This window comes from Octopus sinensis, linkage group LG5 (genome assembly GCF_006345805.1).
Source record: "Octopus sinensis linkage group LG5, ASM634580v1, whole genome shotgun sequence".
NCBI classification, from domain to species: Eukaryota; Metazoa; Mollusca; class Cephalopoda; order Octopoda; family Octopodidae; genus Octopus; species Octopus sinensis.
Window position 1 is genome coordinate 49507307 of NC_043001.1, and position 18297 is coordinate 49525603.

An 18297-nucleotide genomic window follows, 5' to 3' on the forward strand; every position below is an offset into this window, starting at 1 on the left:
CCAATCACGTACAGCTAGCTGGCATTCAATTGGCGTATCAAGTTTCGGACATTTTGATTGGGTTTTGGATAGAAAATTCACAAAAAAGTCACTTCTATTGATTTTTTTAATGGCTTTGCGGGGTGACTGGGGAAATGTAAAGATGTGCACGACCACCCTTGGACGGTTTTGAATGACCATAGAAAGTGCGAGCCCTCTAACTGAAAAATTGTGGATTTGTAGAAAGGATACACACACAGACATTTTGCCGTTTATATATAGAGAGATACAATGTCTCCCCTACCACATGTAGTGAGGGATTTTGGTTCGATAATGTGAGACTATTTCAGTCACAACCATACGTCTACCATTGCACAATCTTGTCCGATCCAGGTTTCTGCGAAACATGACTGTGCTCTTCTTCAATTCAAGGTTGTGTGGTGGCATAGCAGACGGTTGCAGACTGTTGAGGGCTTCAACAGGATAATGAACAGCATCGCCTCGTCGACAACTTTGTCGATAGATATAAAGATGTGTCTGCCTCTATCCTCCCGCTGTCTCACTTGTTTTTTCTTCCTAACCCCCTTTCTATTTGCGACAGATAGGTGGAGATAGTGTGAGAGACACATATACAAACAGAGAGAGAGAGGGGGCAGATAGTGAGACAGATAGAGACATAGAAAGGGACATATAGACAGAGAGAAAGCAGAGGTCTGGCGTCAACCCCCTTTCTCTGTCTGTCTCTCGTGTGTTCTTTCTCTAAAGAGAAAAGGAGGTAGAGGTAGTGGGACAGAGACACACACACATATACATCCAGAGAGAGAGAGAGAGAGGGGGGGGGAGGGAGATCGTGAGAGAGATTGAGACATAGGGAGGGACGTATAGACAGAGAAAAGGCAGATGCCCTGCAGCGACTTCAAAGGAATACATGGATGCAGAGAGAGAGCTTCTTGACCACTTCACTGGATTAAAATTAACGTAGTATAGTTTATGATGAGAGAGTTTGTATCGTACTCTGAAACACTGCAGGGCAGTGGTTCTCAACCGGTATCCATATGGCTCATGAGGGTCCACATCAATGTAAAAATGTAATGTAAAAAGTTAGAGAAAGTTGGAAGTTGAGGTGAGGTGGAGTATTTTTTCACTATGTAAAAAGTACTACGGTGAAATAAACAGTACGTGGATTGCTAGAAATAGGAGCCAATACACCACCAATCCGACTGCGGAAAATAAGTGCACAGTTATCTGCGGAATGGTCAAATCAATTTAAATGATACGATAAATATTATCAATTTTATTTAGTGTTTTCAGCGATCAACGTGCAAACAAGCAAACTTTGCTTTTTATAAGGATATGATATATATATATATATATATATATATAAGAAATATTGAGTTTCTAAATCTCTCGTAGAGAGGTGTACGGTGGTGGAGCGATATAATGGCTGTATACTGTCAATCTAACAAGAACGTGACAGTAGGGGGTACACCACCGTTATATAGCCCTAGGAGGCATCGAACGCCTCCTGACAGCTTCGACACATTTTATCCTGTGTCAGGACACAGGATAAAATGTGTCGAAGCTGTCAGGAGGTGTTAGATTGACAGTATACAACCATTATATATATATATATATATATATATATTTGTATGTATATGTATAAGCATGCACAAATATACATACATTGATGCGAACATACAAGTATGTTTGCCTTTGCATCGACATGTACGTGCGCTAATATCGAAAAGTGAGAATGGGTGTTCAACATCATGTTGGTGGATAAATGTTCTTTATTTGTAGGTTAACAATGCTCGCAATGGTTTCATGTGAAGAGACCTCTCTTTACCTGAAACCATTGATAGCCATGTTAACACACACACAAACGCACACACACACACACCACACACACACACACACATGTATGTATGTATGTATGTATGTATGTTGTATGTATGTATGTATGTATATGTAAAATACAAAGGAAACAAAGCCTTTCCTTTTCTCGCCCCATCTGAATGACAAAATGTGTGACAAAGCCATATAATGGTTGATTCGTTAATGTATTTATGATATGTTCTAGAAAAATACAAAGGAAACAGCAACAACAAATGTATCGAAATTTTCTTTTTTGTCTCTGTATTTATCCGCCTCTCTGTCTGTCTGTCTGTCTCTCTCTGTCTGTCTGTCTGTCTCTCTCTGTCTGTCTCTGTCTTTCTCTCTTTCTTTCTTCTCTCTCTCTTTTTCCTTTTTATATCAACCTTTGTTAAAACACCTTTATCTTACGAGTTACTCAGCAACGATGACTTGCAAGATTCAATGACAAAGAGTGTTAAAATATCAATTTCAGATAAAGGTGAGCAAATGAAAATTCAAAACCTCGTAAAGAAACTTAAGCATTGAATTGTTTGTTTAGTTTATTTTAAGTTGTTTTTTTTTTTTTGCTATTGCTATTAATTAAATCAGTAGCCTTAATTCGTGATGTTTGTTATACAGGGTGTCCAAAAAGTCACTGATGGGTTTCAATCTTTAATAACTTCCTTAACTTTACAAATAATGCATGAAATTTTGAAACAATATAAAGGACATAATAGAAATTAATATGCACATGTCAAATTTTGCAACACCACTATATCACATATGAAAAATTACATCACTTAAATGGTAGCCATTTTCGACTTCGCAAACACGGGCTCTTTCCAAAATTTGCACCATAACACCCTCAAGAGTTTCAGACCCCACTTCTCTGATTACTCAATTGATGTTCTCCTTCAGCTGCACCAAGGTCTCCTGTTTGTTGACGTAAACCCTCTCTTTCAGGTAGCCATGAGTGAGACCTTTTTGCGCCCGACCATTCAAAGTAGGCCTCACACATGGTTCCAGCAAGATGGGGCAACTGCTCATACCGCAAGAGAAACTATATAATTGCTACGGCAGTGCTTTGGAGAGAGAATAATCTCCCGCTACGGCAATGTCAACAGGCCTTCACGTTCTCCAAACTTGGCTAGCCCAGACTTTTTTTTGTGGGCATATCTGAAAGGATCTAACCAGAGAGCTGAAGAGACTGTGGAAGACTAAGACAACAACTAGTCTTGTGGCATGCACTTGGCACAACACCTGAACTGCTACGTAAGAGACTGAAAGATATTGGAATTGAGACTCGCATTGTCGAACTGCAGAAAAGTGTCATCTTATATTCTGCAAGAATCTCTAAGAAGGATACTTGAGATTTGAGGAGACTTGTTGTCACCATACATCAAGATAACGTTCCTGATAATTAAATTTACATGTACTAGCCTGGTGATGACGATGATGATGATGCTACGGCTGCTGCTGCTGCTGATGATGATGATGATGATAAACTATCCATCTATGTATCATATTCAATGTATACACACTTTTGACAGGCAAGTTACTGTGGTTTTCATCCCAGATAAAATATCTTATGGGTGTACTGTGTTAAAATCTCATTACATATTAGAAGGAGACGAAAAATCGCCTCGGCAGCGGCTAACAAGAACGCCACATGTATTTCGGCCTTTATGAGTCTTATCAACATCGTGTACTCGCAGCCAACCACATTCCTAGACGAGATTTGTCGCCTCTGGTATAAGAGACAGTAAACAATATATTCGCTGGTACTGCAACTGAAGAAGTATTAAATTAAAATAGTCATCTATGTATCATATTTAATGTTTATACACTGTTGACAGACAAGTTGCTGCAGTTGTCGTCCGAGATAAAATCTCTTCTGTACGTGCAGTGTTAAAAACAATATATACGAGGAAAGCGAAAAATCATCTCGGTAGTAGCTAACCTAACGAGGCCAACAAGAATTGCAGTCATGTTGGAGAACCGCCGCGAAGGGTTTAATCAATGAAATCGACCTCAGCATTTGTTTGAGCCTGGTACATATTCTATCGATTCCATTTCTATTTTGTCGAATCGTTAAGTTCCGGAGATGTAAACAAACGAGCGCTAGTTCTCAAGCAATGAGAGACAAACACAAACATGCACAGACACATAGAGACATATATACGGGCTTCAGCATAGTTTCTGTCGACCAAACTTACTTACAAAGCATTGGTCAGTTGGAGGCTAGTAGAAGATGCCACACAGTGGAAATAAACACAAAACCACGTGGTTGTGATTCCCCGTATTGTGCTCCTTTAAAAACTATTAGATATCCCTGCAGACACTTGACTTACAATTCATAAAAGTACTGTTCTACTGGGATAGCCTGTTAAGAGCAGTGCATTCACGATATTTATTTATTCAGTCTTAGACTTACCCCGCAGATCGATGATATCAGTTTAAAATTTTGGTACAAATAAGCAATATTTTGGAGCAGGTTATGTCGATTACCTGGACATCAATGATCAGCTGGTATTTATTTTAATCGACCCCGAAAGTATAAAAAGCAAACCCGACCTTGGCGCTATTTGAACGCAGGGCGTGAAGAGCCGGAAGAAATGCTAAGTATTTCGTACGAGGGGCTAACGACTTTTGCCAGCTCGTTGCCTTTTAGGAACACAATAAAAATTGTTTCAAAGTTTGGCACAAGGATAGCATTTTCAGGAAGTGATGTAAGTCGATTACATCGATCCCAGTCAACTGATACTTATTTTATCGACTTCGTGAGGGTAGAAGCAAAAGTCAATCTCGGCGGAAATTGAACTCAGAAAGTAAAGATATACGAAATGCCGCTAAGCATTTTGCCCGAAGTGCTTACGTTTCTGCCAGCTCGCGGCCTTTAAGAAACGCAATGATATTTCTTTCTATTATAGACACAAGGCCCAAAATTTTGGAGCAGAATACTAGCCAGTTACATCGACCCCAGTACTTGACTGGTACTTATTTGATCAACCATGAAAGGACGAGAGAGGCAAAATCGACCTCGGCAAAATCCGAACTCAGAACGTAAAAACAGACGAAATGCAATTATGCATTTTGCCCGGTTTGCTAACGATTCTGTCAGCTTGCCACCTTTTAGGAACACAATAACAATAATCAAAAACAATTGCAGCGTGGAAGGTGTTTGTAAGCCATTTAAGAAACACACAAAAGCCGTTCGATTCACTTCAACATTTAAGTTTAATTTGTCAAAATATTTTCGTCGCTTTAAGACCGCGACCTGTTCACTGACAAAAATCCATGCTGCATGGATTTTTGTCAGTGAACAGGTCGCGGTCTTAAAGCGACGAAAAAAAAATTTTTTTGACAAATTTAACTTAAATGTTGAAGTGAATCGAACGGCTTTTGTGTGTTTCTTAAATGGCTTACAAACATCTTCCACGCTGCAAATGTTTTCGTTTCAGCACACGATCTCAGATCAAATCACTTGCTATTCAAGTACATCTCCGTAATAACAATAATGTTTAATTGTATTGGCCACTGTTATTAAAAGGAACAATTAGTCAGGAAATGACTTGACTAGTGAAACAGTGCCAGAAACAGAAATTGTTAATGGACATGCATTAACAATAAATTCTGATTCTTATGTGGTAATATTGTACAACATCCTCTCCCATAACAGACCAAACGTTGCTGTATTAATATACACAACAATTGTGTTTTCCACAAGGCAGTGTCACCTTCTATATAGTAAGAGTTAATGACTTTCCTGAGCTTGGCGAGATCTCATTTTCTTTTAATAACCATTACTAGTTTTATCACGTATAATATTGTTACTACTTAAGATAAAAATTTAGTATGTTAATTATGTTACCTCACCACGTCCTCTTCACTCCCAAAAATTTAATGCCCCTAAAATGCCCCTGCACCACCTTGGGTTGGGGGTACCGCCCACGATGAGAATCCCTGATCTTATGCGTCTATATTTTTTCCTTGATACTTTTGCTATTCACAATAGAATTACTTTTATTCTTTGGCTTGTTTCAGACATTTGACTGCAGCCATGCTGGAGCACCGCCTTTAAGAGTGGGTTTTAGCCGATGAAATCGCCCCCGGGACTTATTCTTTGTAATCCTAGTACTTCGGTGTATTGGGTTTTTTGCCGAACCGTTAAGTTACGGGACGTAAACACACCAACATCGGTTGTCAAGCGATGGTGGAGGTACAATCATAGACACTCACACACACACACACACACACACACACACACACATATATATATCACTAAACAAAGTTTTCGAAACTTGTCTTTGTACATATATATTCCCCTCCCATTACCGAAAGCTGAACAGTTATCTCCCTTACCAACAATAATAACGATAACCAATTAGCCCCCTTTTATTTATCTACTTGTGAAGTCATTCACTCGTGAATTTCACCACAAACAACACGGACAAAATTTCCTCTCAAGAAAAAATACATATTCAAATAAGTAAAACGTAATATCATGAATAGCGATAGCGAAACCGGTCGATCTATTAAAAATTATATTAAAACTATGTAAGTGTGCGGATTTTCCTTTTTTAATTTCTTATATACATTACAACTCACCACGTGGGGATAATCGAAATTCCTCTTTTCTGTTGCTACTACTATATATATATATATATATATATATATATATATATATATATATATATACGACGGGCTTCTTTCACTTTCCATCTACCAAATCTCCTCACAAGATTTTGGTCGGCCCGAGGCTATAGTAGAAGACACTTGCCGAAGATGCCACACAGCGGGACAAAACCAGGAGGCATGTGATTGGGAAGCAAACTTCTTACCATACAGCCACGCCTACACCCAATTTTATTTCTTATTGTCGTCACTATTTTTAAATAATGTTTACTAATGCTTGGCGACTTTATGATAAAACAGTCTTTTATGAGATATATAGTTAACTGTGCATTTAATTAATGAGATAGTGGGTGTATAAAATTTTGTTTTCAAATTATGGCATAAGGCCAACAATTTCTGGAGAGGAGATTACATCCACCCCAGTGCTCTATGAGTACTTATTTTAACGAACCCGAATGATGAAAGGCAACGTCGACCTTGGCGGAATTTAAACTCAGAACATAAAGACGGACGAAATGCTGCTAAGCATTTTGCGCGGCGTGGTAACGACGCTGCCAACTCGGCTACTTAGTGAGTAATAAATATTTAAAAATTTACTTATTAAAGATAAATACTCAGATCCGCGTAAAGCTGTTTACAAATCCAGGCCAGATATCATAGATATGCACCACTTCAGCTACAATGAACTAGACATGGGCCAGAAAAGAAATGTCGGCTTCAATTTAAACTGCTTATCAAATATCCTACTAAACAATACTAAGTACCCACAATTTATGTATGGGTCACAAGTAAAAGCATAGAATAAAAGATCAAGAACAATTTATAACGAAATACCGATTCCTTATCAAGAGATCCTCCTTGTGTTTCTAACTGGTAGGACACGGTTTCCTCAAAAGCATAAACCGATATAAATTAACCAATCTGTCTGTATATATTCTTGGCATTATTTGCATATGAAGAAGCAAAGCATCTGACAAAATATAAACATTCCTAGAAACTATGGTAGTTCTAAGGCGGTGAGCTGGCAGAAACGTTAGCACGCCGGGCGAAATGCTTAGCAGTAATTCGTCTGCCGTTATGTTCTGAGTTCAAATTCCGCCGAGGTCGACTTTGCCTTTCATCCTTTCGAGGTCGATAAATTAAGTACCAGTTACGCACTGGGATTGATGTAATCGACTTAATCCGTTTGTCTGTCATTGTTTGTCCCCTCTATGTTTAGCCCCTTGTGGGCCATAAAGAAATAAGAAATTATGGTAGTTCTGTTAAGAGCACCCACACCGCGTAAGCTTTGGTCAAAAGCGTTGCATCCATGACCATTTCGGCTATTTTCAGGCATATTGTATCTCAGGCTAGATATTTTTAATGAACTCCTTCCTAAAATATCAAAAATGAACCTGCAGTACTCCATGGTAAATTCTCTCTTGAATTTTTTTTTAATAAAAAGCTGAAGACAATATAAAGCAAGAAGAAAGAAAACATGAGCAAAAAATATATTAAAAAATTACTGACTGCATTTCATTTGGGTCCATTCTGAATATTCGATCCTCTTGTCGCTATATTGAATATCAGCTATAGTGAAAAGAAATCGACAGATCTCGGCTCTGCCACGACCGTTGAAATAGTACAGAGTGTAGGAAGGCATCGTAACAAGGTTGGATTGATTGGTTGATTAAAGACACACAAGGAACTCTTCTTGTGGCTAGAAGACAACGTAAAGACAAATCACTGCTTATTTATATGTTGTGGTGTTTTAAGTATATATATGTATATATATATATATATAAATGGATTGTTAAAAAATTTATTGTTTGTTTTTACGATTTAACTCGTCACTCGGTTTCAGTGACTATTTTCTGAACTCAAAACAGCTCCTATCTATATATATAGTTGAGAAATTCTGTTAATCTGAGAGTGATTCATTCCAAAAGTCTAGCCAGGATTATTTAAACTTATTAAAAGACAAAGGACTTTCTTGTTAAATGCAACATTTAATTAATACTGTTCTTTAGTTGGTACTGTTCGTTGGCTACATGGAATACATGCACAGACGCACCCAGCACCCCCCACACATACGCACACGTATGCACACACTCACACTTGTGTATATACATGTATATATATTTGTTTGTATATATATATACATATATATACATATATATATATATCTATATATATATATATCTATATATATATATCTATATATATACATATATATATATATATATATATATATATATATATATATATACCTACATATATATATATATATATATATATCTATATATATACATATATATATATGTTTGTACACGAAGTATAGGTAATGTATGTCTGTATATATATATATATATATATATCTATATATATATATAGTGTGTGTGTGTGTATATACATTTTTATTTATATTAGGGCATGACTATACATAAATGCCTCACGATAGGAGGGACACATATATGTTTGTATACTATATATATATTAATATATATATATATATATAATATATATATATAGATATATATATTAATATATATATACACATACACATGCATATATACATGTATGGATATATGTTTATGTATGTATATATATATATATATATATATATAGGCGCAGGAGTGGCTGTGTGGTAAGTAGCTTGCTTACCAACCACATGGTTCCGGTTCAGTCCCATTGCGTGGCACCTTGGGCAAGTGTCTTCTACTATTGCCTCGGGCCTTGTGAGTGGATTTGGTAGACGGAAACTAAAGAAGCCCGTCGTATATGTGTATATGTATATATGTATGTGTGTGTATATGTGTGTCTGTGTTTGTCCCCCAACATCGCTTGAAAACCGATGGTGGTGTGTTTACGTTCCCGTAACTTAGCGGTTCAGCAAAAGAGACCGATACAATAAGTACTAGGCTTCCAAAGAATAAGTCCTGGGGTCGATTTGCTGAAACAAGTAAAAGTAAAAGTAAGTATATATGTATATATCTATCAATCTACATATATATATATATACACGCATATATATATATATATACGCATGCATATATCCACACATAGTAGCTGTGTGGTAAGTAGCTTGCTTACCAGCCACATGGTTCCGGGTTCAGTCCCACTGCGTGGCACCTTGGGCAAGTGTCTTCTACTATAGCCTCGGGCCGACCGAAGCCTTGTGAGTGGATTTGGTAGACGGAAACTGAAAAGAAGCCCGTCGTATATATGTATATATATATATGCGTGTATGTGTTTGTGTGTCTGTGTTTTTCCCCCTAGCATTGCTTGACAACCGATGCTGGTGTGTTTATATCCCCGTTACTTAGCGGTTCGGCAAAAGAGACCGATAGAATAAGTACTAAGCTTACAAACGAATAAGTCCCGGGGTCGAGTTGCTCGATTAAAGGCGGTGCTCCAGCATGGCCACCGTCAAATGACTGAAACAAGTAAAAGAGTAAAGAGAGGGAGTATACGTGGTGTGTGTGCGCGCGCGCGCGTGTGTGCAGACATGGCTGTGTGGTAAGAAGCTTGCTTACCAACCACATGGTCCAGGTTCAGTCCCACTGCGTGGCATCTTGGTCAAGTGTGTGTTACGGCCTCGGGTCGAGAAAAGCCTTGAGAGTGGATTTGGTAGGTAGAAACTGAAAGAAGCCCGTCGTGTATATATATACGCGCGCGCCCAGTCACACACACATACACATGTGTGTATATATATATATATATATGTATATATATATATATATATATATTATATTAAATTACGCAAATCAAACAATGAAAGACTTAAGCCAATACATAAATTAATTTATATTATTTAGATATGTAACAATTATTAAAAAATATAATTAATATCCACTACGATCGTTTCCTGTCTTCTGTCATCAAATTTTTGAGTAGCAGACATTCATCAGGTGGTTTCAAAATTTTCTTGGCGAGTTTTAAAATTTAATATAATATAATATTTTACTATAAAATTGGATTCAATCCTAAATCTGATTTTTCCCTGTAAGTTTGGATTTATTCCCTAATATTTATTATTAATATATATATATATATATATATATATATATATATATATAATATATATGTGTGTGTGTGTGTGTGGTGTGTGTGTGTGTGGAGGCGCAATGGCCTAGTGGTTAGGGCAGCGAACTCGCGGTCGTAGGATCGCGGTTTCGATTCCCAGACCGGGCGTTGTGAGTGTTTATTGAGCGAAAACACCTAAAGCTCCACGAGGCTCCGGCAGGGGGTGGTGGCGATCCCTGCTGTACTCTTTCGCCACAACTTCCTCTCACTCTTTCTTCTGTTGGCCAGCGGGGGGGGGGGGTCATCTGAAGGCTAAAACAATGCGAAGCGCATTGTGACCAGCGATGTGTAACAACATCTGATGGCCTGGTCGGTCACGGTGATCACGGTGATATATATATATATATATATATATAAGAAATAGAGCTAAAGCATCCAACTTTCGTAACAAACCGCATCGAGTTATAAGGTGCACCTACGACTAATTGGAGTAACCAATCTCACTCTATTTCATCGGATGAGTAACTCTGGGTCCGCGTTGCTGAAGTATATTCTACTGAATGTATATCCAAGACAGTTACAATGAATACGGCGATTAATGAAACTACATTTTTTTTTCTTGACTGTCAATTATTCAGCATTTTTTTTATTTAAATGTGCCCAACACACGTTTCTGCTGCATAGGTACCTCGCAATTGAATTTGTATCCAGCTACTTTCAACTGGTTATTTGTCTATGCAACTTTATTCCAGGTTCATCCACTCACGTGGTCTGAAGTAAGCTAAGGGCATGTAGATTTAGTTAGCATTATATTTGCTCGCTTATTATAGCTTTTGAGTGCAAAGAATGTGAGAGGAAGATTTGGAAAGCTGATACAGGTATAGGAACTGTTAGGAGTTAGATCCTATACTGACCCTAGGTTTGAATTTTCCGGTTGCCCAAGCGCTTGAATTCTTTGTTGAAGTGCTTTAGATGCCCTGGAAACTAAAGCCATACTGGTGTTTGTCTATACTGAAGACTCCTAACAGAGAGATACTACACCTTACGAGAAAGGAGAAAGAGAGCTGTAAAGGTGAATATACTCGATAGTGAGTTGTATGTGTGTATGAATGTGTATCCGAACAGAGAGGTATTTCACTGTTGCTAGAGTGTAAATCAGGCAGTCATGTCAGTGCATGCTGTAGTGGTGCAATGCTGCAATCTGACAGGTAGATTGGTATTCAAGTTATAGACTAGGTTGCTCAATTCTCATTTATTGTAATTAAATTGAGAATATTATTAAACTCACCATTATTTACATTAGACCAAAAATTGTTTTCACTTTATATTACATCAAGGACGAAGTTATTGGGGCTCTTCATATTTATACACTTTGCTCCAAACCAAAGTACTAGAAGCGGGAGTAGTGTTCTATTGTGAGGACGTATGTTTTGTTGAGGGTTAGTAATTGATTAGAGTTGAAATACGATCGGTTTCGAAAGAGGAAAGCAAAATGTTTAGAGGATGTGGGTGAAAGGCTTTAACTATAGTATATATGTGGGGTAACCAAAAAGATCATTATAGATTATCACTGAAAGACTAGAAAAGTTATAGTAGCGCATGATGTTTCTCCCTTGATAATTGACTTATAATTGACTATTGGTATATTCAGTGGTAATACATAATTACAACAAACAGTAAGATGCACTTATCTGCTATCCAGATTTATATAATAGGGTAGTGAGACGATAATTGGGTAGTGAGACGATAATCGGGATTTCGGAGAAGACAAAATAACTGACTTTAATCGTCTTTTTGTCAAAGACTTGGTGAAAGTTTTCAGTGTTAGAGTAAAGTGTGTTTACTTGGTTTTAAAATTTTCCGGCGATACATTACTTCCAATTTGAAATTTAAAATTTTCAGACGATGCGATACTTCCAAATTGAAAGATGATTATATGCTTTCTGTACTTTGTATCATGGTGATATTATTCCTCTATCTTTTCCTTAAAACTAGTTCCTCATAGAGCTTCTTCATCATAATCTATTACATTGTTAAAAGATTTGTCCTTCATAATCCTAATCGAATTTGTTTGGCAAGGTTTTTTAAGATAGGGGTGCAATAATTTACGTCCTCGTGAATATATTATAAAGTTGATTTTAGTTTTCCTAGGGAGGAGTAGTATTTGCTAATATCTAAGAAGAATGTTATGTCAAGAACATCTCTTATATAAAATCCGTTCTGTCTGTCTGTGTGTGTGTGTGTGTGGCTTCTAGGATCTCGGGCATCCTCCATCCGATTGCGCTCAGATTTGATATGTAGATACCGACGGTATCAGGGCGTGTATAAGTCTTGAAAAAATTACAAAAATTGATTCCCGGTGAAAATGCCATCGATAAAGCCGTGGGAAATCGTTTTTCTTTGGAATAGAAAAAAAGTCTATCTTTATTTCTTTATTTCTTCTTTTGCTGGTGTCTCAAATTTAAGTTAAATCATTGTTTCTCCAAGGGGAGGCCTATGGGACGGTCGAACAAGTTGTTTTGAAAAAATTTTATTTAAATGTTTGACAACTCAGCACCGTCCATTGGACAGGGGACGTTTTGCTCGTTAACTATAATTGCAAGTACTATGATTTCTTAACTTTTTTCAATAATTCAAGTGAATCCTCTCTAAATCTGTCAGTTACTCGTAACATGTTATTTGCTTTGCATACAGAAGGTCGCCATCACTGTATAACGGGGAAATCGCACTTGTGAAGGTTTGAAATTTCAGCTTCGATTAAATACACACACTCGCTTCTCTTTATATGTATTATAATTTTGTATAAACACGTGGCGGCGGATATGGTGGCGGCTGTGGCGGTGGTAAGTGGTGGCGGTGTGGAGGAGTGTGATGGTAATACGGATGGGAATAGAATTCATTGTTAAATTTTCCTACGACTGAAAATTTCAGGAAAATCCGAACAAGGCAATTTCTACAAATCTTCTGCTGTTCACAGGAATAAACTATTCCACCTTGTGGTAGCGACTTTCATCCAGCTGGGAGACGTATCCCTTTCGGTTCGTCGTACGAAGCCCTTTTGTCTTACCCATCTACGAACAGGTGTATGGACCTGAACAGATCTACACAACAGCAGCAGCAATAACAAGCAGTATGTAGTTAAAAAGCTGCTTTGCAACCACTTGGTTTCGGGTTCAGTCCCACTACACAGAATCTTGGGCGAGTATTTTCTAATATAACCCGTGGCCGGCCGATATCTTGTGAGCGAATTTCGTAGACGTAAACTGTGTTGAAGTCCGTCTTTATTCTTTTATTAGTTTATTCTTTTACTTGTTTCAGTCATTTGATTGCGGCCGTGCTGGAGTACCGCCTTTCGTCGAGCAAATATATCCCAGGACTTAATCTTTGTAAGACTAGTACTTATTCTGTCGGTCTCTTTTGCCGAACCGCTAAGTTACGGGGGTGTAAACACACCAGCAACAATTATCAAGCGATGGTGGGGAGGACAAACACGGAGACTCAAACACAAACACACACACACACACACATACACATATATATATATATGACGGGCTTCTTTCAGTTTCTATCTACTAAATTCACTCACAAGGCTTTGGTCGGCCCGAAGCTATAGTAGAAGACACTCGACCAAGGTGCTACGCAGTGGGACTGAACCAACCTTGTGGTTGGTTACCACCCAAGCTCCGCCGCCTATACATACATACTATAAAACACAACATATACATATATATATATATATATTATATATATATATATATATATATACATATACATACAACACACACATATCTATATATATATTGTATATTATATATATATATATATATATAATATTATATATTATATAGATATAGAGATAGATATATAGATTAGATAGATAGATAGTAGATAGTAGATAGATAGATAGATAGATAATAGATGATAGATAGATAGATAGATAGATAGATACAATATATATATACAAGAATTATATATGACAAGGGCACTAAGAAGCATCCGAAGCCTCAAGAATTATCCCCAATTTTTTACAGGCATGTTTGAAAAAAAAACTAAGTGAATAAGGATTGCGTCTTACCTCTGCCAAATTGCAAGAAGGAATGCCAGTTAACCTGGTATCGTGATTTCGGATTTAGCACCCAAAACACTGGATTCTCTTCAGCCAAGTCTACTCATAACAGTACTTATAATTGACTTCAACCAATGCCTGTGTTCGTTCGAGGGCCAAAGCTGCATTGGAAAAACGAACTGAAGAGAATCAAGTAATTTTGGGGCTAAATTGGAAATCATGTTACCAGGTTAACTGGTATTCCTTCTTGAAATTTTGCAGAGGTAAGACGCAATACTTATTAAACATAGTTTTCTTTTTTCCAACCATACTTGTAAAAATTTAATTCTTGTGGCTTCGAAGTGTTTTTACTCCTATTTTTAGCAAAGCTAGTGCTTAGTACCCTTGTTATATATGATTCTTATATATGTCTATTAATTTTGCCTGTACGGTTTTAAGCTTGCGGCCACTAATATTGATGTCTCTTATGATATAATGTTCTTTATATATCTACACACACAAACACCACACACACAACAACACACACACTTACACACACACCTATATATATATTATATATATTATATATATATATATATATAAGCCTGTATGTTTGTGTTTGATGTCCCAGCCACTGCATGACAATCGGTGTTGGTTTGTTTACGTCCCCATTACTTAGTGGCTGAGTAAAAGGGACTGGCAGAATAAGTACCAGAACTTCTTTTAACAATAAGTACTGGGGTCGATTTGCTCGACTAAACCCTTGAAGACGGTGTCCCAGCATAGCCTTAGTCCATTGATTGAAAAAACGTAAACAGTAAGAGATAAACGCAAGGACAACAAAAATAACTAGCAACAAAAACAACAACAACAATGAAGTTTGATATTTTTCTCTTCAGATTTATTTCAAGCCAGAAATTCCAAGCATACCATAGAAACAAATAATATTGAAAGCGAGACACACATGGAAAGAAAGTGGTCACATTACAAATGAGGTCGCAGATGACTGCGTAAAGACTGTCAAACCAGCTGACTGATTCAGTGATCGAACAAGTAATTAAACCATCGGTTACTTATTTGGTCAAATGGTTGACTAACAATCTTACTTTATAAATCACGGTAAAAAGTGAAATAAAGTTAGTGCATGGGTTTCTTACAGGCAAAATAGTCCTCCCGAAACCTAATTTATATATATATATATATATATATATAATTGAGATAAGGGTTGTGAGTGCAACCCACCATGGGATAACATATCCAATATACTGCTAGTAAAGTACCCAACAAAGTTAATAAATAAATGTTAAGAATTGTGATGCAATTAATTCATTTACTGTATTATATGGGCAAAGGTAAAATGTTTTACCACATATTAATAATACAAAATAAGAAAATGGAGAAATACATCTTAATCAATGATCAACTACCAGATAATACCCAATCACATAATTTATTAACCACTACTGGATTAATAAATTATGTGATTGGTTATTATCTGGTAGTTGATCATTGATTAAGGTGTATTTCTCCATTTTCTTATTTTGTATGTATATATATATATATATATATATACAAACACACACGCACACACACACATACACGCACGCGCGCGCACATCACACACACACACACACAGAATAGATAATCGAAATGTTAGTGGTAAGCAATGTTTAGGCATGAGCAAAATTTAGGTTACTTGAAATATGTTTGTGAAATATGTTTGTGATTTCAACTGCTGAACGGGAAATATACTTCAGTTACCGTAGAGAATATATCTCTTTTATGGTAAAAAAAAGTGTCACCATCTGTTAAGAATCCCAGACATCGAAGCTTGAAACATCAATGTCTGGGATTCCTAATATATGGCGACACCTTTTTACCATAAGAGATATATATTCTTCACGGTGTTGCTTATAGCACCGTAGGCTACGGTAAACGCCTCGAACAAACGTTTCGTCTAGACGACAAACGTTGACTGTAGCCTACGGGGTTATAAACAACACGTTCAGGTTCTGTTGAATGCGGTGATTAATATTCATTACGAAGGCTGCCTTGTGGCTAATAACTTATTTATACACAGCCTGCGATACCTCTAGCTTTTTGGCCAGTATTATTCTATGTGGGTTTAACTGATTTTCATTCTGACGTTCGGCATTTGGCTTCCTGCTGCTGATGGTTCGCAATACGGTGAAATTACGTTATTGTAGTGATATCCGCTGGTGCTGACGAAATTTAATCAACCGGGGTGCAAGTTCGATGCCTTTAAGCATTTCTCTTCTACACAAAATGATTTTTATTTTTCGTTTTTTGCAGGATGTCCACTGCAGCTTACAACTCATCCAGATTACGTTGGATGTAATAATTATTATTCGGTATAAAGGCTGCTTTTGTCGCTAATAGCTAATATATATATTATATATATATATATATAATATATATATATATATATCTATATACATATATACTACATATCCATTATTTACATTAGTTACATTTGACGGATATTTGTCCTCATCTTGTTTGTTGTTTGTTAACAACGTTACAGCTGATAAACTCTCTAGCCTTCATTAGGTTTCTTGGAGAAATTTCAAACCTGGGTTCTCGTTCCTAAGGTGTTTTTCGATGTTATTATTATTATTATTATTATTCAGGTCAATGCCTGGAATCGAACTTGGAATTTTGGGGTTAGTAGCCCGCACTTTTAAGCACTACGCCATATGCACATGGGCATATGGCGTAGTGGTTAGGAGCGCGGGCTACTAACCCCAAGATTCCGAGTTCGATTCCAGGCAGTGACCTGAATAATAATAATGATAATAATAATACTAACAGCAACAACAACAACAATAATAATAATAATAATAATAACATTGAAAAATACCTTAGGAATGAGAACCCAGGTTCGAAATTTCCCCCAAGACACCTGATGAAGGCTGGAGGGTATATCAGCCGATACATTGTGTTAACAACAAAGAAAATGAGGACAAATATCCGTCAAATGTAAATAATGTACATAATTCCTCACCTCTTAAATATAGAACTGTATATATACATATATTTGTGCGTGTGCGTATATATATAAGTATATATAAATATATATATATATATATATATATATATTATATATATATATATATATATATATTATATATATTATATATATATATATATAATATTAGGGAAGTTAGCTGGTATTCATATATGTACCTATAGTGGATACATTGGGTGGAAACAATTGTAGTGATTAAAAATTAACTCTCCAATGGTACTCCTTGTTAACTCCAGTTTTTTCAGTTATACAAATTCATATATATGTATATACATACATACATACATACATACATACATACATACGTACGTACGTACGTACGTACATGCATGCCTGCATGTATTATGTAGAAATGTATACAATTATTTATTTGCAAGCCTTTTTGGTGTGAAAAAGTCTCGTATTTTAATTCTTATATATAGCGGTAGATAAACTAGGAGAAAGATAGGCGATTGCACGCATACATATACACAGCGAAAGAGGGAGAGAGAGAAAGAGAAAAAAAGAGAGAATGAGGGAGAGTGAGTGAGAGAGACCTAGACAGCCAGGTAGGTAGGTAGGTAGATAGATAGATAGATAGATAGATAGATAGATAGATAGATAGATAGATAGATAGATAGATAGATAGATAGATAGATAGATAGATACTGTTCGATTCTGTTTAGAACGTTTTAAAAAGATGTGTCTGAACGTTTCAGTAGATAAGCGGATATTTGGGGATGGCAAACAA

General features: G+C 36.6%; 2 protein-coding genes across 2 annotated transcripts in view; both read right to left on the bottom strand.

Moving 5' to 3' along the window:
- LOC115212009 (S-crystallin SL11-like) overlaps positions 1–8311 on the bottom strand; it is a 22254-nt gene extending 13943 nt beyond the window's left edge. Inside the window, exon 1 of the mRNA XM_029780798.2 lies at positions 7978–8311. Coding sequence (XP_029636658.1) covers positions 7978–8110 — 133 coding nt within the window. The 5' untranslated portion in view covers positions 8111–8311. The remainder of the gene's footprint in view (positions 1–7977) is intronic.
- An 8015-nt stretch (positions 8312–16326) lies between these two features.
- LOC115212140 (S-crystallin 3-like) overlaps positions 16327–18297 on the bottom strand; it is a 15182-nt gene continuing 13211 nt past the window's right edge. Inside the window, exon 4 of the mRNA XM_036503127.1 lies at positions 16327–16500. Coding sequence (XP_036359020.1) covers positions 16327–16500 — 174 coding nt within the window. The remainder of the gene's footprint in view (positions 16501–18297) is intronic.